The 21,431-nt window shown below is 41.2% G+C and overlaps 1 protein-coding gene across 4 annotated transcripts in view; it reads right to left on the bottom strand.

The window, feature by feature from the left end:
• Positions 1-4,488: 4,488 nt before the first annotated feature.
• Positions 4,489-21,431, bottom strand: part of LOC133615687 (probable ATP-dependent RNA helicase DDX17) — a 29,535-nt gene continuing 12,592 nt past the window's right edge. For 3 of the 4 annotated variants that reach the window (XM_072915825.1, XM_061974457.2, XM_061974458.2), the window contains 3 exons: positions 12,655-12,714; positions 6,887-7,117; positions 4,489-5,670 (listed from right to left, as the gene is read on the bottom strand). In XM_072915825.1, the coding sequence (XP_072771926.1) occupies positions 5,231-5,670; positions 6,887-7,117; positions 12,655-12,714 (731 nt within the window). In that variant the 3' untranslated portion in view covers positions 4,489-5,230. Of the gene's footprint in view, positions 5,671-6,886; positions 7,118-11,307; positions 12,377-12,654; positions 12,715-21,431 lie in introns of those variants that run through there. The other variant, XM_061974459.2, reaches the window with a different exon arrangement.

Here is a 21,431-nt window from a genome sequence, read left to right as displayed (position 1 = left end):
ACAGTACAGATAAGAACAACATTTCCTTGCATTAGCTTGTTGTACATATATATATATATATACATACACAGGTAAAAGCCAGTAAATTAGAATATTTTGAAAAACTTGATTTATTTCAGTAATTGCATTCAAAAGGTGTAACTTGTACATTATATTTATTCATTGCACACAGACTGATGCATTCAAATGTTTATTTCATTTAATTTTGATGATTTGAAGTGGCAACAAATGAAAATCCAAAATTCCGTGTGTCACAAAATTAGAATATTACTTAAGGCTAATACAAAAAAGGGATTTTTAGAAATGTTGGCCAACTGAAAAGTATGAAAATGAAAAATATGAGCATGTACAATACTCAATACTTGGTTGGAGCTCCTTTTGCCTCAATTACTGCGTTAATGCGGCGTGGCATGGAGTCGATGAGTTTCTGGCACTGCTCAGGTGTTATGAGAGCCCAGGTTGCTCTGATAGTGGCCTTCAACTCTTCTGCGTTTTTGGGTCTGGCATTCTGCATCTTCCTTTTCACAATACCCCACAGATTTTCTATGGGGCTAAGGTCAGGGGAGTTGGCGGGCCAATTTAGAACAGAAATACCATGGTCCGTAAACCAGGCACGGGTAGATTTTGCGCTGTGTGCAGGCGCCGAGTCCTGTTGGAACTTGAAATCTCCATCTCCATAGAGCAGGTCAGCAGCAGGAAGCATGAAGTGCTCTAAAACTTGCTGGTAGACGGCTGCGTTGACCCTGGATCTCAGGAAACAGAGTGGACCGACACCAGCAGATGACATGGCACCCCAAACCATCACTGATGGTGGAAATTTTACACTAGACTTCAGGCAACGTGGATCCTGTGCCTCTCCTGTCTTCCTCCAGACTCTGGGACCTTGATTTCCAAAGGAAATGCAAAATTTGCATGGTTGGGTGATGGTTTGGGGTGCCATGTCATCTGCTGGTGTCGGTCCACTCTGTTTCCTGAGATCCAGGGTCAACGCAGCCGTCTACCAGCAAGTTTTAGAGCACTTCATGCTTCCTGCTGCTGACCTGCTCTATGGAGATGGAGATTTCAAGTTCCAACAGGACTTGAAATCTACCCGTGCCTGGTTTACGGACTATGGTATTTCTGTTCTAAATTGGCCCGCCAACTCCCCTGACCATAGCCCCATAGAAAATCTGTGGGGTATTGTGAAAAGGAAGATGCAGAATGCCAGACCCAAAAACGCAGAAGAGTTGAAGGCCACTATCAGAGCAACCTGGGCTCTCATAACACCTGAGCAGTGCCAGAAACTCATCGACTCCATGCCACGCCGCATTAACGCAGTAATTGAGGCAAAAGGAGCTCCAACCAAGTATTGAGTATTGTACATGCTCATATTTTTCATTTTCATACTTTTCAGTTGGCCAACATTTCTAAAAATCCCTTTTTTGTATTAGCCTTAAGTAATATTCTAATTTTGTGACACACGGAATTTTGGATTTTCATTTGTTGCCACTTCAAATCATCAAAATTAAATGAAATAAACATTTGAATGCATCAGTCTGTGTGCAATGAATAAATATAATGTACAAGTTACACCTTTTGAATGCAATTACTGAAATAAATCAAGTTTTTCAAAATATTCTAATTTACTGGCTTTTACCTGTATATATATATATATATATGATATTAATTTAGTCAACTAAAACGACTTAAACTAAATTTCTCAACTTTAAAAAACTAAAACTCGACTAAAACGATTTAAAATAAATTCTTCAACATTTAGTGGAGTAAAAAGTCAAGTACAACACATTCTTTTATTAAGGTCATTGGAGAGCATCTGAAAAAGTACATTTTAGAGCAGTTTTAGTGGAGTAAATAAAAATAGGTGACTACAGTTAGACATTTCTAGTCAAGAAAATGAAGACTAGTTTGCAGGCCATTTTGTAATTAACTGTTTTTTTTCTAATGAGTTCTGTCAAAAAATGATTTAGTTGGTGCCAAAGAAGAAGTACTTGAATACAAAGAGAAATTCAAGGTCAAGATCAAAGACTTTCTTGGATCATTGAGCGCTAGACTACAAAGTTGGTGGTATCGATGCGATGCTAGACTACAAAGTTGGTGGTATCGATGCGATACCAAGTCAATAAAGGGCCACTATCGCCGATGCTTTTTACTTGCATTTTTCAAGCTCATTGATTGATTTTTGTCATGTTTGAACTTTACTTGCATTTTTTATCTTGATTAAAGTCTCTTACTTTTATGAAGTCGGAGGTGATTTTAGCAAAGTGCTTGCACTCGCAACTTTATTTGGCCCCATGTGGATCATTTTGCAGTGATATTTCATTTTAAAAGCGTCTTCACACACTTTTAGTTTTCCTGAGGGAACTCTCCTGAAGGAACCAATAAAGTACTATCTTACCTTATCTTATCTTATGATAACACATGTTATGATAACATTCTTTTGACTAAGTGTGAGTTGAGTGCGTTGAAGGTTACAGGATCTAATCTCACATTACACACTTCAACAGGTCCGAAAAGCAGTAGGAAGAAGGCCATCTTATTTGACCCTCAGCAATAAATGTGTTCCACTGTGAGATCTTAGGGACCGTCTCCAAGTGGACAAGAAAATGTGAACATGAAGAAGGTTGAGAAGTTTCAATCAGGAAATAATCATTAGTTGTTGTTGTTGAAAGTCAACATTTACATTTGTGTTCTTTCAATGTCCTCTTTCTCCACCCGCTCCCTTTCAAAATAAAAGTACAAACGGCAGCACATTGTCAACAAAAACCCAAGCTAGCGATTAAGGTGCTTCTTGGCAGCTAGCGATTACCGTGCTAGTTGTCACTTAGCAATTGACGCACCAGTTGCCAGCTACCGATTAGGAGGCTAGTTGTGAAGTGAATTATATTTATATAGCGCTTTTCTCTAGAGACTCAAAGCTCTTTGCATAGTGAAACCCACTATTTAAGTTAACTAACGATTAGGGGGCCAGTTGCCAGCTAGCAATTAAGGCTCTAGTTGTCAGCGATTAGTGCATTAGTTGTCAGCTTGCAATTAGCGCGCCAGTTGCAAGCCAACGATTAGGGTGCTCATTGCAAGCTAATGACGCGCCAGTTGGCAGCACGCACCAGTTGCCAGCTACCGATTAGGGGGCTAGTTGTGAAGTGAATTATATTTATATAGCGCTTTTCTCTAGAGACTCAAAGCTCTTTGCATAGTGAAACCCATTATTTAAGTTAACTAACGATTAGGGGGCCAGCTGCCAGCTAGCAATTAAGGCTCTAGTTGTCAGCTAGTGATTAGTGCATTAGTTGTCAGCTTGCAATTAGCGCGCCAGTTGCAAGCCAACGATTAGGGTGCTCATTGTCAGCTAATGATGCGCCAGTTGCCAGCTAGAGATTCAGGTGCTAGTTGCCAGCAAGCGATTAGGGCGTCCCTTGCCAACTAACAATTCGGGTGGTGGTTTCCAGCTCGCAATTAGTGAGGTAGTTGTCAGCTAGCGATTAGGGCATTAGTTGTCAGCTTGAAATTAGCACGCCAGTCGCCAGCTAACATTAAGCGTGCTAGTTGTCAGCTTGCAATTACCGCACCAGTTGCAAGCTAACGATTAAGGTGCTAGTTGCCAGCCATCAATCATCAATCAATATTTATTTGTAAAGCCCCTAATCACAGGTGCCTCAAATTGCTTCACAAACCAAGACATTCCCCGCTCTGAACCAAGCTAGCAATAAATGTGCTAGTTGCCAGCTAGTGATTAGGGTGCTAGTTGCCAGCTAACAGTTAGTGTTGTAGTTGTCAGCGAGCGAATAACGCACCAATTGCACTAGTTGTTAGCTACCTATTAGCGGCGCCATACCGTATTATTTGAATATCTTAGCACTTTAACAAGGCATCTTTAGGACCAGTTTGATTTAAAACACAATCAGAATATTAGTAGGGGGTCCTTGCATGACCCGCGCATTAAATCTAAAACAGTCGGCCATTTATCTCAGTATGGACTCACCCTCATCATGACGAAGACACGACGAAATGCACACAATGGAGCTTTCAGGTTAAAGGTGATCGGCCTGGCTATCAGAAAAGGAAATAGCACTCCTACACGGAACAGAGACCCACAATCAGCAAGGGTTTAGGACAGGCTCGGACGTGAATTCACCTCGCCTGTTCAATAAGGGGTTAGGACCGCTGCTCCTCCACATGGAGAGGAGCCAGATGAGGTGGTTCAGGCATCTGGTCAGGATGCCACCCGAACGCCTCCCTAGGGAGGTGTTTAGGGCACGTCCGACCGGTAGGAGGCCACGGGGTAGACCCAGGACACGTTGGGAAGACTATGTCTCCCAGGCTGGCCTGGGAACGCCTCGGGGTCCCCCGGGAGGAGCTGGACGAAGTGGCTGGGGAGAGGGAAGTCTGGGCTTCCCTGCTTAGGATGCTGCCCCCGCGACCCGACCTCGGATAAGCGGAAGAAGATGGATGGATGGATGGATGTTCAATAAGGAAGTGTCCAGAGAAAGCTAATGACTTGATGCATTTATTTGCGGTGTCAAATAACATCAGATGAGCAAAGAGATAGCTAACGCTGCTACAGAAAGAAAGAAGGAGAGGAAGAAGAAGAGAGACAAAGACGTCTTTAAGATGTTTATATCTGCTTTGGGAAATGTGAGACGGTTGGGGTGAAACGTCCAATCCTGGGAGAGGGAGGAAGATGATCAAAACCCACTGATTGTGATACTTTGATTAAAGGTGGAAAAGGCAGTTTATACAACATCGATACAAATAAAAGAAACCCATTTGGAGGGTAACTTTGTGAGCAAAAGACAAATAAAGTAGTAATCTTCCAACATCACAGCTGAGGGTGTAAGGACGTCTCCAGCATGCCCCAAGAATGTGTAAGGGTCCTAAACGTCTCTTCTCTTTGACAAAACCCAGGCACAAGCAGCCACGGGAAGAAGCACTACACTACACAAACATTTACACTCAAATGCTGCTTTAGACGGGAAATGACGATAGTGTTCATTGTGCCGTACCAAAAGTGAAAGTGAAAAGGATGTTTTCATCTCTGAAGAAGAGGACTTCAGAGCGCAGGATGAGGCTAGAGAGAGCGCTCAGCTGCTGTGAAGCCTGTGTAAATGTTTCATGTGTCAGGACGTTTGTACAATAAAGTGAGCAGGAAATGACGCTACTCACTCCCCCAAAGAGCAGGCCCACCTAGAAACATCTGAATGATGCAGTTTGTGTGGTGTGGATGAAGTGTAAGTTACTTTCTTCCCGCAGGCAGCGGCGCTGGAGGCGGAGCAAACTGGTAGGCGGAGTGAGCCATCAGGCCCATCATAGGCTGGGTCGGGTTGAACTGCTGGCCCATTAGAGGCGGGGGGGCTGTCACCGTCCCCACCGCCATGGCGCTGTACTGGTTACTGTTAGCACCGCTCTGGTTGGAGGCGGAGCTGTAGCTGCGTCCTCCGTCCTTGCTGCTGCGATCCCTGTAAGAGGAGGAAGAGGATGAGGAGGAGGAGGCCAGGCGGTCCCCGTCTCGGCTGCTTCCGCCTCGACTGTCGCGGCCGTAGCTGCTGCTGCTGCTGCTGCGGCCGCCGCTCGCACGGCCGTCCTTGGTGCCGCCCATTCGCCGCTCGCACTGGTCTTGGTACATCAAGTTGGGGTTGTTGGAGGTGGAGCTGCCTCGGAAACGTGGGCGAGCGCCTGGAACAAGGAGCAAGTATTTGGTTATGGCATCATAACCAGTGACCACGTTTTTCAGTAAAGGCAGTAATCAGATGAAAGTTACTTATCCACAAATCACTGTGCGTTGTTGTTTTTGTGGAGATAATCCTCACTTCTAAGAGAGCACAGCTTGGAGGTTCAATGTGCATAATTACTTACTCACATGGCAATGTGTTTATGCGAGTTTGGATTGGGGTACGTCATTTTTTGATGGAGAAAGGTGTTAATGTCTCCTGTTTTCATCTTAGTGTTTTTGCTGGTGCCGTAAGTTTATCAAAATGCAATTATCAATCACAGTTTTTCCATCCTAATTCTAAAGAGTAATACAGCCCTATTGTTGAGTCAGCCATTTGGCGCATTATGGACTCACCCGTATCATGGAGAAAAAATAACAAAATGCACACAACACAGCCCCGAAGCCATAGAAAACGCAAACTGCCCCAGCACAGGCGTATGACGGTAGCGCTCAAGAATTTGCTGACAGTTCCCCCAGAGTTGAAAAATCCCAGCCACACCCCTGATGTAATACATACTAAGCAGCAAGCAACACAAACATAAGAAACAATGTGGCCATATTTTGACTTGTCAGCTAAAGATAAGCATATTAAGGCAGGTTGTACAACACAACGTAACCAATAAAGTGTTGCGTTTTGGACCAGTTTTTCCTCCCAGGGAATTCAAGTCACAATTCGCTCCCAAGTTCTTTGCGATACTTAAAGCTGAGTTGAAAAACCACCAGAGACAGAATAGGTATTTTGTTGTATATTCTCAAAGCTTTGCCAATATACATTTTGATTGAGACCAGTCTAACCCTAGAACCTTCTATCGCGCGTCCCAAAAATGGTCTGTCTTCCCGATCCTACCACACTCTCTCTCGTCCCATCTCTGTAGCCAAAACAAAATGCTAGTCAAAACACATTCCAAAGAACTCAAGGTTATCGCACATAGTATACTTGCTGACAGAGCATCAAGAGAATAAATGGAAAATACGAGCTGTTTTCAAATATGACTAATAAATGAAAGAAGTACAACTTAAATTCGGATATATGTAAATATCTGCCTCCGACAAAAGTAACTTGTAATCCAACTCAGCTACTTTTAAAATAAAGTCATCACTAAGCAAGTTGTTTCTAAAGGATGCATCACTATAATGAAATTCATTTTTGAACTTGATAGTAAAAGACGTGTCTCGTACTTCCTCCTCCACGACCAGTGTCCACCAGCTGCAGCAGTTTGGGGTTGATGGCCTGTCTGGCCTCCTCCAGAACCCGGAGCAGCTCGCGGGCCTGGCGGATGTTCCCCGCCGTGAAGAAGGTGTACGCCGTGCCTTTGTTGTTGCTGCGGGCCGTGCGGCCGATCCGATGAATGTAGTCCTCCGAGGAGTTGGGATAGTCATAGTTGATGACAAACTTGACGTCCTCCACGTCTTCGGGACATTGGGAGCAGTACAAAGGGGTTGAAGGGGGTCAGTGTGGCGGGAGAAGTTGGAGGAAGGGTGAAAAACAAAAGAATAGTCAGAAGCTAAATAGTGAATTTTGAAAGGTGAGTTAAAATCTGACACCATCACTTACCTGCCAAACACAACTACACTTACATGACGGCCATGGGATAGATTTTCACTGGAATGACACTTACGATATACAGTAGACTATCTAGACACTTACGATACAGTAGACTATTGATAGATTGAAACTTTTAATTAGTAGATTACACATCTGTCTAGACACTTACCATACACCAATCCTTTGATTTGTTCTGTGCTCAGAAGTTACAATATCAATGACTTTTAGTAGAATCTTGCTAGCTTACTATGAGTTGGCATGCTATTATTTTGGTCACTTTTGTAGGTATAGAACTAAGAGTCATAGATAGTTACTTGGAGCTAACTTTGTATGCTAGCATTTTAGTTAATTTTGTAGGTATAGAACTAAGAGTCATAATAACTTCGAGCTAACTTTGTATGGTAGCATTTTAGTTCATTTTGTAGGTCTAGAACTAAGTCATAATTACTTCGAGCTAACTTTGTATGGTAGCATTTTAGTTATTTTTGTAGGTATAGAACTAAGAGTCATAGATAGTTACTTGGAGCTAACTTTGTATGCTAGCATTTTAGTTAATTTTGTAGGTATAGAACTAAGAGTCATAATTACTTGGAGCTAACTTTGTATGCTAGCATTTTAGTCAAAGTTGTAGCTATAGAACTAAGATATATACATAGATAGATAAAAACAAAGTCATCGCTATTGTATTTTGCTAGCATTTTTGTACATTTTGTAGGTTTAAAAACAAAAATTCATGGATATTGTTTTTTGCTAGCATTTTAGTACATTTTGGAGATTTTTAAAAACAAAAAGTCATGGATATTGTTTGTGCTAGCATTATAGCAGACTTTGTAGGTTTAAAAACAAAAAGTCATGGATATTGTACAGTTTGTAGGTGTGAAACTAAAAGTTTACTACTTTTAAATCATAGGAAGTTGTGGAAAAAAATATTAAAACATATGTTTAGTATTCATGCAAAAACATTCCTAATTTGTCTTGCTACTTTGCTATAAATTGATTTCACTTCCTTTAAATCCAATTCTTCAAATGAGTTGAATTGACGTTCCAAATTCAGAATTTTGCCTGATATCAATGTTCAATTTCTACAGTATTGTCTGTTGAGGGAGAGGGAAGTCTGGACTTCTCTGCTTAGGCTGCTGCCCCCACAACCCGACTTTGGACAAGCGGAAGATGGATGGATTGTCCTTTGACTAGATCAAATACGGAGTTGGTTGAAATGTGAGGGTTGTACACACCTTTGAGGGATTCTGCACATGAAGTATTTTGAAGTTTTGGTGAAAATAATTTGGTCATGTCAAATCCTGCCCACTGACCAGCAACAAATAACAAATGAGACATAAATAATAGATTGTAGAGGTAGGGAAGTGATTTGAGGTCTGTTTGTCATTACAGTGGACCAAGGGTTGATTGTCCTGATGAAGGCTGGAGGAGGAGGAGGAGGGGTCACAGTACTTACCCTGTATCAGAGATCTAGTGATGACCTATAAAACTACCCCTCTGTCCCCCAACCCCTTTGCCACTCATGGCAGATCTGCAGGTGTAGGAGGACAAAAGCAGTCCCACCTGCCACCATTTAGTGATTATGACATGTAGAAGCTAAGGCTTTGGGGGTCTTTTATGGGCGTGTCCTGGTGTGCTACCATAGAGCCCACAAAACAAGAAACAAGACGCTAAGGGGGAGAGTCTTTAGAGGACGGACCCTATCCGTAGAGTCCTGTTGGCAGTGGTCTGCTTTTGTGGCCATGAAGAGGAACACTTTAAAAGGCCTATAAGGCAAGGGTGTCCAAAGTGCGGCCCAAGGGTCGTTTGCGACCTGAAACTAATTTTTTGCGGCCCGCGGCAAGTTGTATAAATACTATTACTAAAAAAAAACGAAGTGGAATAAATACGCAAAGATGAGTATTGTAATGACAAAACATTGAAATGTTGACACTAATAACAGAAAGTCGCCCTGCAGGCTGTTTTCTTTTCAACTATCCTTGCTGACAAACTAACAATGAAACAAAGTCAATGTTGGTGAATTATTGACTTTGTCAAGGTTCCAAATATCCATCCATCCATCCATCTTCTTCCGCTTATCCGAGATCGGGTCGCGGGGGCAGCAGCCTAAGCAGGGAAGCCCAGACTTCCCTCTCCCCAGCCACTTGGTCCAGCTCCTCCCGGGGGATCCCGAGGCGTTCCCAGGCCAGCCGGGAGACATAGTCTTCCCAACGTGTCCTGGGTCTTCCTCGTGGCCTCCTACCGGTCGGACGTGCCCTAAACAACTCCCTAGGGAGGTGCTCGGGTGGCATCCTGACTAGATGCCCGAACCACCTCATCTGGCTCCTCTCGATGTGGAGGAGCAGCGGCTTTACTTTGAGCTCCCCCCGGATGACAGAGCTTCTCACCCTATCTCTAAGGGAGAGCCCCGCCACCCGGCGGAGGAAACTCATTTCAGCCGCTTGTACCCGTGATCTTGTCCTTTCGGTCATAACCCAAAGCTCATGACCATAGGTGAGGATGGGAACGTAGATCGACCGGTAAATTGAGAGCTTTGCCTTCCGGCTCAGCTCCTTCTTCACCACAACGGATCGATACAGCGTCCGCATTACTGAAGACGCCGCACCGATCCGCCTGTCGATCTCACCATCCACTCTTCCCCCACTCGTGAACAAGACTCCGAGGTCCAAATACTCCACATCAAATATTACACTTTGATAATGCATATTTTCTGTTTTTGTTTTCGTATCAAAACCAAGGTTTTCTTTGACAAAGAGCATTAAAAAAATGAAGTCAGATCTGATGTTGATTTAGAGATTCAAACATTGAAAGTAAATCTAAAAAAAAAGACTTATTTTTAATATTTTTATGAGCGGGACCCTTTTGGATCCCCAAGACCTTTAGTGTATGTATTTTTAAAAATATGTCATTGTTCAAAAATATTAATGAATCAAAATCAATGTTGTTATTGAACTATTCAATTACTTCACATCAAATATTGCACTTTTGCATATGTTGTGTGTTTACTATATTAAAACCCAAGGTTTTCGTTGAGCATGAAACTAAATGAAATAAAATAAAACTTCAATCTGAAGTTGGTGTACAGATTCAAGCATTGAAAGTAGATAACTGACTTATTCTTTAACACTTTAAGGAGTGGGACCCTTTTGGATCCCCAAGACCTTCAGTGTCTTTTTTTTTACATGTTATTGCTCAAAAAATAATAATGAATCGAAAATCAATGTTGCTATGAATTATTGACCTATTTACCATATATGCCAACCCTCCCGAATTTTCCGGGAGACTCCCGAAATTCAGCGCCTCTCCCGAAAACCTCCCGGGACAAATATTCTCCCGAAAATCTCCCGATTTTCAGCCGGAGCTGGAAGCCACGCCCCCTCCAGCTCCATGCGGACCTGAGTGAGGACAGCCTTTTTTCATGACGGGAGGACAACAGGGTGACAAGAACTAAATCATCCAGACTAGAGATAACTTGTATTATTATGTTTATTTTACCTAAAAAAAAAAAAATTTATTAATTAAAAAAATAAATAAAAATAAAAATACATTTTTACTATATTTTGCTAAAAACATCAAAATTAATTGTATTTTTATTTGTATTTTTTCGTGACTCCTTATTACATCCAGCCATAGAATTATACATTAAAATAAACATATTTGAAATAATTGATTTTAAATTAGCATAATAATTAATTTAAAATGACCATATTTAATTATTAAAATAATTGCTTGTTTATCAACAACTTTAGCATTTTATTCATTACATTTTGAAACTCTCAGAAGCCAAGTTATGTTATATTCCTTAATATTTATTTATGCAAGTTTGAAGTATCAATTATCTAAACAGTTTTGTTTGCATATTTTCAGGATGTAGATATGTATATATATATATATGTATATATATATATATATATATGTATATATATATATATATATATATATGTATATGTATGAAATACTTGACTTGGTGAATTCTAGCTGTCAATATACTCCTCCCCTCTAAACCACGCCCCGCCCAACCCCCGACCACGCCCCCACCCCCCACCTCCCGAAATCGGAGGTCTCAAGGTTGGCAAGTATGCTATTCACACCTTCAATTACTTTACATCAAATATTCAATTTGGAATTTTTTGGGGGGGAAATTTTGCATATTTTATGTTTTTGCCACAACTAAAACGGTTTTCTTTGCTAAAAAGGGCATGAAACATTTTTTTTTTTTTAAATCTACCTATATATTGACGGATATATCTATATTTGATGTAGAGATTAAGGCTTTGAAAGTAAAAAGATTTACTGTTCAAACTTTTGTGACTGAGACCCTTTCTGGTCCACAGGATCTTTAACATTTACCAAATTTATAGGGAAACTTATGGTTGAAAAAAAACTAAATATTGTATCGGTTTTAAAACAGAAAAACATCAAATTGGCCCGTTCTTCAGTGTGGTGTGGACACCCCTGCTATATAGGCTTGAACGGAAGGGGCGGGACTACAGATAGCTGTTGGGAGGTGGTTTAAAGAAAGGGAAAAGGACATACAAAGACAGGTTGAAGAGTTGGACGTAAGAGAAAAGAGTTGGAAGACGACGAGTGAAGGAGGAAGTAAAGAAGGAAAGAACATTTACAGAGCGGTGACTCCTCCAGGCCAGGACTCCTGCCAGCCAGGACCAGACATGACGTCCGCAGAGGGAGAGGCCGGCCGCCACAGCCAGTGGTGGAGGGGCATGTCAGAGGGCCGCCCACCAGCCACCTTCAGCTCCAGGTGGACGTGTCGCTCTTCTCGTGACGCACCACTGTGTCTCTAACGCCAATTGAGATCCGACTGTTCTGGTGCGGACACGCTTGGTTGATGATGTAGTGCGTCACTGGGGGGGTGATGCCGCGGCCCGAGGGGAGCCCGACATTCGGATCAAATTTGAACGCCCGGCAGCCCCCTCCCCGATCAACCAGGAAGTCGGTGTCCTGGCAAGGGGGGGGAGAGGCTCTGGCTTTGCAGCGGAGATGGCTGCGGAGGACTGTGATCAACCAGGCCGTCTCTCTCCCCAAAGTCGGCGTTCGATTAGTCATGCCTAGGTCCGGCTGCAGGCTCCCGAGGGCCTGTGTACTTCTAGTTGGCAGAAGAGAAACTTTGAAACACACAAAAGAAAATGAAAAGAAAACAAATGAACACAGAATTAGGTTAAAGGTCGATCTGCATCACTGGCCTCACCTAAAGTCAACTTTAACATGATTTGCTTCCTAGATACACAATGATCTAGAAAGCAAAGCATCACATGGTTGTGCAAGACCAGATCTCTAACTCAACACCTTTCGCAACAAATATGCTCAGGTATCACTGATAACAAAAAGTCTGTGAGAATGTCTTGTGTGTGGTGCGAGTGACGTCTGAGCACTTGGGACATACCCAAACCACGGGAAGCCACGTCGGTAGCGATGAGGATGGGGGCTTTGCCACTACGGAACTCTAAAACACAAAGAAACGGTGTTGAGAGAAAAACACTGCAGTGTTGATTAACACGCTCAAGTCATCGGCCACAACATTAGGTACATTTTTACACTCAACAAAAAGAGAAACGCAACACTTTTGTTTTTGCTCTCATTTTTCATGAGTTGAACTCAAAGATGTAAAACTTTGACTCTTTACACTAAATACCTATTCCTCTCAAATATTGTTGACAAATCGGTCTAAATTTGTGTTAGTGAGCATTAATTCTTAGCCAAGATAATCCATCCCAGTGGTCCCCAACCACCGGGCTGCGGCCCGGTACCGGTCCGTGGATCGATTGGTACCAGGCCGCACAAGAAATTAAAAACATTTTTAATCAATTTAAATTTTTATTTTATTTTTTATTTTATTAAATCAACATAAAAAACACAAGATACTTACAATTAGTGCACCAACCCAAAAAACCTCCCTCCCCCATTTACACTCATTCGCACAAAAGGGTTGTTTCTTTCTGTTATTAATATTGTGGTTCCTACATTATATATCAATATATATCAATACAGTCTGCAAGGGATACAGTCCGTAAGCACACATGATTCTTTTTTTTTATGACAAAAAAAAATAAAATAAAATAAATATCCCCCCCTTTCCGTGGGACAAATTATCAAGCGTTGACCGGTCCGCAGTTACAAAAAGTTTGGGGACCACTGATCTATCCCACCTCAAAGGTGTGGCATATCAAGATGCTGATTAAAGCATGTGTGTGCCTTAGGCTGCCCACAAAAAAGGCCACTCTGAAATGTGCAGTTTTATCACACAGTACAATGTCGCAAGTTCTGAGGGAGCGTGCAGTCGGCATGCTGACTGCAGGAATGTCCACCAGAGATGTTGCCCGTTAATTTCTCTACCATAAGCCGTCTCCAAAAGCGCTTCAGAGAATTTGGCAGTACATCCAACCAGCCTCAAAACCACAGAGCACGTGTAACCGCACCAGCCCAGCCAGGACCTCCACATTCAGCAGGTGCACCTCCATGATCGTCTGAGACCAGCCACCCGCACAGCTGCTGCAACAATTGGTTTGCGTAAGCAAAAAATGTCTGCATAAAATGTGAGAAACTGTCTCAAGGAAGCTCATCTGCATGCTCGTCGTCCTCATCGGGGCCTCCACCTGAATGCAGTTCATCATCGTAACCGACTGGAGTGGGCAAATGCTCCTCTTTGATGGCGTTTCGCATGTTGGAGGGGTGTGCTCTTGACGGATGAATCTCGGTTTTCACTGTTCAGGGCAGATAACAGACAGCGTGTGGAGAGCGGTTCGCTGTTGTGAATGGAGTGGCCCATGGTGGGGGTGGGGTTATGGTATGGGCAGGCATATGTTATGGACAACAAAGTTAATTTTATTGATGACATTTTGAACGCACAGAGATAACGTGACAAGATCCAGAGGCCCATTGTTGTGCCATTCAGCCCAAACCATCACCTCATGTTGCAGTGTGACAATGCACGGCCCCATGTTGCAAGGACCTGTAAACAATTCCCGAAAGCTGATAACATTGCAGTTCTTGCATGGCCAGCATATTCACCGGACATGTCAGCCATTGAGCATGTTTGGGATGCTGTGGATCGGCGTATACGACAGCGTGTTCCACTTCCTGACAATATCCAACAACTTGGTACAGCCATTGAAGAGGAGTGGACCAACAATTGACAGGCCACAATCAACACCCTGATCAACTCTATGCCAAGATGTGTTGCACTGCGTGAGGCAAATGGTGGTCACAGCACATACTGACTGCTTTTCTGACCCCCCCACACACCTCCAATAAAGCAAAACTGCACATTTCAGAGTGGCCTTTTATTGTGGGAAGTCTAAGGCACACGTGCACAAATCTTGCTGATGAATCAAGTTGGGATGGATTAACTTGGCAAAGAAGAAGTGCTCACTAACTATAACTATAATATTTGAGAGAAATAGATCTTTTGTGTACGCAGTAAACATTTTAGAATTTAGATCTTTGAAAAATGGGAGCAAAAACAAAAGTGTTGCGTTTGTATTCTTGTTCAGTATAGAATCAAACACAAGATCTGAACATTCTGACTTTGCAAAGATAACACTGAGTTACGATTGACACGGTCAGAGGCACACCATGATTTCATGCCAAATCTACAGCTGCTCATTGTTTTATTATTGTTCTTAATTTTCACATTTTTGGGGTATAGAAAAATTTTAAAGGGGTCATATTATGCCAAATCCACTTTTTTGTCTATTGTTGGCATCTGTTTTTGTGCATTTAGAATCCCATAAGTGCCGAAATGTTGAATTTAAACCATGGAGGGCTTGCGGAGATATTTATCCACTATGACCCCCCTCATACCTGTGGAACATTCCGCCGCAGAGCCTCAGGACTGCAGAGACCAGGAATATTTATACACGCACAAAAAAAGTTTAATAAAAGCCTTTAATCGATCATTTTAGATTCTGCTTCTGTTCATAATTTTTATTTAGTTTTTTTCTATTCTATTTATTGCTGTTAATACTATTATTACTGGGTTTTTTTGCATTCTTTTTTAAGTTATATAGCACTTTTTTTGTCCTGTCCATCTACTTAGGCAAATCATATTGTTGATGTAGATGATTTATATCTGCTGTACAGATTTACTTTACAAAAGAGAAGCGTGGGATACTTCTCTTGTTGCCATATTTGTATTTGACTTGATCAATTGTATTTATATTATTATTTGGCGCAGGCAAACCTCAGCAGGAGGGGATAGAAAAAGAACAAAAGGAAGACAGAGGGGGAAATTGCTGGGACAAGAGGGGGATAAGACAAAGAGACAACAACAACAGAAAAGCATCAGCAAGTAGGATTTGCACAAATATGATAGTAAAAGTGAAAGCAAGAGAGGAAGTTAGTGAAGTAAATATTAAAGACACAAAAATGACAATAAACATTATTACACAACAAATGGAGCAATACAAATACCACTATTGATAATAACATACCTGCCAACTTTTGAAATCAGAAAAACCTAGTAGCCAGGGTCCAGGGGCCGCAGGCCCCGGTAGGTCCAGGACAAAGTCCTGGTGGGGGGTTCAGGTTCGCCCCCCGACGCGAAATGATTGATTGCATTCAGACAGGTTAAAATGTTGCTAAAACCATCACTTTTCTATCAGTCACAGTGACTTTTCAAAACAAAAATATTACAGCAAAAATCATATGGGTTGATTGACATGTTTATTCTGTAAGCTAACTTCAATAGTTTGAAATTATTTTGACAGTTAATGCCAGTTATCCTGTCAACCTTTCACAAGACTTCAATTTGTTAATTGAAAGTATAAACACTTTTTACAGTAAACAAATGGTAAAACAGTACTAAACAATTCCATAAAAAAAAAAATTGGTGTCATTATTAACTTTCTGTCCAAGCTTGTATAATCGACTGCCTTGTTCAATTGTAAAAAATATTCTGTGCCTAAAATTCACATTTCTATCACAATGATCATACTGTAAACATGGTAAGCTAACTTCATTAAAATTAATAGTCCTGTCAATAGCATGGAATTACAATTCAAATGTAGTTTTTTTGTAAGCCTTTCAAAAGAATTCAAAATATGAAAAATTCATGAAAATTAATTGAAGCCATCAGACACTTGAAAAGTGGCACATCACATCTCTAATGTAATCATTTGAACTTTTCAACAGAAATAGCACTGCAAAAATATTAAGGACATACTTCTGTATTTTGGTAGTTATGCTGTCAACATTTAACAAGATTTCTTCAACTTGGACTTGAAAGCATAAATAGTATAAACACTTTTAACAGTATAACAGTACTAAACAATTCCAATAGATAACATTGGTGTCATTACCTTTTTGTGGCTAAAATCCGAAAAACGTTGAAAGTTTTCCACTTGTATCGCTAGCAATGGCATTAGACTTGTGTTTTTTTGTCCCAACGTGGTCTTTTACATCGCTAATTCCTCCGTGTCCGATCGAAAAATCTTGTCTGCACAAGGTGCAATTCGCGTAGTTTTCACCCTTTTTGGAACGGATAATTATTCCCGGATAGGCTTTTGAATATTCTTCACGGAATGACTGCAGTTTTCTTTTCGGTTTAAGACTCGTTTCTCCGGCTGATTCCATGATCGTTCGCTCGTTTGGAAACAATGGCAACTGGTGCCTCGTGCTTGGCAGCGGTGCTATAAATAGCCTCGCGCATGGCATTCGGAATGGCTCGATAGGAAGTTACGGGAAGCAGTGTCGATTGTCATTGTTGTTACGCGATTTCGTGAATAAAACTTAAAAAAAAAAAAAAATTTTAATTAATGAAAAACCATATTTTTTATCACTGCAACCGTAACCTGGAATAGGTTGATGAAAACCGTACTAATTACGGGAAAACCGGAGTAGTTGGCAGGTATGTAATAACAATAATTATCTCTATTGTCAACAATACAATTATTTCAAATGCAACAATACATATATGTAATGATAACTTGAATTACATAAGAAAGCAGATAAATGGAGGGGAAGAAAGAGAAGCGAACTGTATTAACCTTGTAGATTGTTATAGTAATCTAGGTTAAGCCTTGTCAGTGTGCCGTGTGTTACCCAGTTTTAGCGCTTTTTCTCAAGAGACTCAAAGCACTTTACATAGTGAAACCACATTACCTCCATGGTTAAGCTACATTTAAACCAGTGTGGGTCGAGTGTCTTGCCCAAGGACACAACAGCACTGATGCAGGCAGGATGGCGCAAGCAGGAATCAAACTTGGAACCCTCAAGTTGCTGGCACGGCCGCTCTACAACCTAGGTCACTTTGCACCACATTTAACACCCCAAAGCAGGCAATGCCATGTTTTGTTATTGTCGAAGGTGCCGTGTGTGCAGGCTGCATTTCTTTTCTTTTTTAGGGGGTCGAAAGCACTTTGTGATGCAACTTGCTGGAGCATGAAAAGTGTGATATGAATAAAGATAGATTGATATGGTGAATGGTTGACAGTTTCAACAAACATATGTCCAAGATGCGACCTGATTACAGCTGCAACCATTGACCAATTCATTTGATTTGAAAACATGTGAAGATGAAGCAACTACCGTATTTTTCCGATTATAAATCGCAGTTTTTTTCATAGTTTGGCCGGGGGTGCGATTTATACTCTGGAGCGACTTATGTGTGAAAGTATCAACACATTACCGTAAAATATCAAATAATATTATTTATCTCGTTCACGTAAGAATTTGGGCGTATATCAGCAATCGTCACACACACACGTCAACCAATACACTGCAAAAAGTCAGTGTTCAAAAACAAGAAAAAGAAATACAAAAATGAGGGGCATTTTATATGAACTAAGCAAAATGATCTGCCAATAGAACAAGAAAATTTGGCTTGTCAAGACTTTCCAAAATAAGTAAAATTAGCTAACCTCAATGAACCCAAAAATACCGTATTTTCCGCACTATAAGGCGCACCTAAAAACCACAATTTTTCTCAAAAGCTGACAGTGCGCCTAATAACCCGGTGCGCTTTATTACGATTCATTTTCATAAAGTTTCGGTCTCGCAACTTCGGTAAACAGCCGCCATCTTTTTTCCCGGTAGAACAGGAAGCGCTTCTTCTTCTACGCAAGCAACCGCCAAGGAAAGCACCCGCCCCCATAGAACAGGAAGCGCTTCACCCGCCCCCATAGAACAGGAAGCGCTTCACCCGCCCCCGGAAGAAGAAGAAAAAACGCGCGGATATCACCGTACGTTTCATTTCCTGTTTACATCTGTAAAGACCACAAAATGGCTCCTACTACGCGACAAGGATCCGGATCATAAAAAGACGCAATCTCTCCATCCGCACACGGATTACTACCGTATTTCACAGCAACTGATATTCCTGTGAACTGCACTGTGGAACGGGAGCACGTACGGTGAATATTCGCACCACAGGGAATGAGGAGTCATCCTTCACTGTGGTTCTAGCTTGCCATGCTAACTTCCACCCATCCAAAAGAGACCTTTCCAGCCGGCGTCATCATAAAAGCTAACTCGAAGGGATGGATGGATGAAGAAAAGATGAGCGAGTGGTTAAGGGAAGTTTACGCGAAGAGGCCGGGTGGCTTTTTTCACACAGCTCCGAAGGCGAACACACCTTCACTAAGACGGGCAGATAGCGCCGGTCGACATACGCCAACATCTGCCAGTGGATCGTAAATGCCTGGGCAGATAGTTTCGGTCACAACTGTGGTCCGAGCTTTCCGGAAGGCAGGATTCACAGAACTGCTGCACAACAACAGCGACACTGACTCCCGATGACTTCTACGAGACGGAACCGGCCATTTTTGGATCCCACGCTTGCGCAACTTTTCAATTCGGACACCGAAGACGAAGAATTCGAAGGATTTACGAATGAAGAATAACTTCAGAAGGTGAGCGCTATGTTTATTTTGTGTGTTGTGACATTAACGTTCGAGCAACATTATGTTGCTATTTATTGCTCTACACCATTTTGAATTTTACTATGTTTGTGATTGCACATTTGCGTACATTTTGGGACAGAGTTGTTAGAACGCTGGTTTTCAATATATTATTAAAGTTTGACTGAACTATCTGACTGTTTTTTTGACATTCACTTTAGCGCAGCGTTTTTTTGACATTCACTTTAGCGCAGCGTAGGCGCGGCTTTTAGTCCGGGGCGGCTTATTGGTGGACAAAATTATGAAATATGTAATTCATAGAAGGTGCGGCTAATAATCCGGTGCGCCTTATAGTGCGGAAAATACGGGTACCTTAAAATAAGTATATTCTCACTAATAACAAGTGCACTTTTCTTGGTAGAAAAAAAAAGAGACCTTTTTGCTCAATATGTTGAAAAATATTCTTAAATGAAGTAAATGCTAGTGCCATTATCTTGACATAATGATATGCACTCAGCATCATGATTTTTTTTTCATGCTTGAAATAAGAAATGATGACTTTAAAAAAGTAGTTTTATACTTGTGAGTGTTGATGACACAGCTTTGCAACACTTGATATTCTAGTTTCAAGCATGTTTTACTCAATATAGGTCATCAAATCTCAGCAACAAGCTGTAATATCTTACTGAGATCATTTAGGAGCAAAACCCTTAAAACAAGTAAAAGACTCTAACATAAAATCTGCTTAGTGAGAAGAATTATCTTATCAGACAGAAAATAAGCAAATATCACCCTTATTTGAGATATTTCATCTTATTTAGATTTCACTTTTCGCAGTGTAAAAATTTGGCGGGTGCGGGTCATGGCAGAAGTGCATTATGAAAAAAAAGATGCTACCTGCTACTGCTTCCGTACCTATGAAATTTGATCACTTCAACATTGGCGGTAACTTATAAAAACTGAGAAGGGCTGAACAAAAATGGCACCGAAAAGGAAAACACATACTGCAGGTTACAAGTAGTGAAATATGCAGCTGTTTGTTCACTATTCTTGATTTATTTTAAATTGCCTTTCAAATGTCTATTCTTGGTGTTGGATTTTATCAAATACATTTCCCCAAAAAATGCGACTCATACTCTAGTGCGACTTATACCGTATTTTTCGGACTATAAGTGGCAGTTTTTTTCATAGTTTGGCCGGGGGAGTGACTTATGTGTGAAATGATTAACACAATAGTGTAAAATATCAAATAATATTATTGATGTCATTCACGTAAGAGACTAGACGTATAAGATTTCATGGGATTTAGCGATTAGGAGTGACAGATTGTATAGCATGTTCTATATGTTATAGTTATTTGAATGACTCTTACCATAATATGTTACGTTAACATACCAGTTGGTTATTTATGCCTCATATAACGTACACTTATTCAGCCTGTTGTTCACTATTCTTCATTTATTTTAAATTGCCTTTCAAATGTCTATTCTTGGTGTTGGCGTTTATCAAATACATTTCCCCAAAAAATGCGACTTATACTCCAGTGTGACATATATATGTTTTTTTCCTTCTTTATTATGCATTTTCGGCATGTGCGACTTATACTCCGGTGCGACTTATACTCCGAAAAATACGGTATATGTTTTTTTCCTTCTTTATTGTGCATTTTCGGCCGGTGCGACTTATACTCCCGAGCGACTTATACTCTGAAAAATACGGTAGTGTACTACTGCACTGCATACTGAGAATCGTGTGTACGAGCACTATTACAGTTCTTATCTTATCTTTAGGCTGAATGTTGTAGCCGGTGAGTACCGTATTTTCCGCACTATTAGCCGCACCTAAAAACCACACATTTACTCAAAAGCTGACAGTGCGGCTTATAACCCGGTGCGCTTTATATATGGATTAATATTAAGATTCATTTTCATAAAGTTTCGGTCTCGCAACTACGGTAAACAGCCGCCATCTTTTTTCCCCGTAGAAGAGGAAGTGCTTCTTCTTCTACGCAAGCAACCGCCAAGGTAAGCACCCGCCCCCATAGAACAGGAAGCGCTTCTTCTTCTACTGTAAGCAACCACCCGCCCGCGTAGAAGAAGAAGAAGAAGCGCACGGATATTACGTTTCATTTCCTTTGTGTGTTTACATCTGTAAAGACCACAAAATGGCTCCTACTAAGCGACAGGTTTCCGGTTCATGAAAAGACGCAATCTCTCCATCCGCACACGGACTACTATTTCACAGCAACTGCCTAAAGACTTTCAAGAAAAGCTGGCTACTTTCCGTGCATATTGTAAAAACAAGATAGCTGAAAAAAAGATCCGGC

Source organism: Nerophis lumbriciformis, linkage group LG22 (genome assembly GCF_033978685.3).
Source record: "Nerophis lumbriciformis linkage group LG22, RoL_Nlum_v2.1, whole genome shotgun sequence".
Classification (NCBI taxonomy): domain Eukaryota; kingdom Metazoa; phylum Chordata; class Actinopteri; order Syngnathiformes; family Syngnathidae; genus Nerophis; species Nerophis lumbriciformis.
Note: the sequence above shows the minus strand (reverse complement) of the source record. Positions and strands in the feature narration are given on the sequence as shown.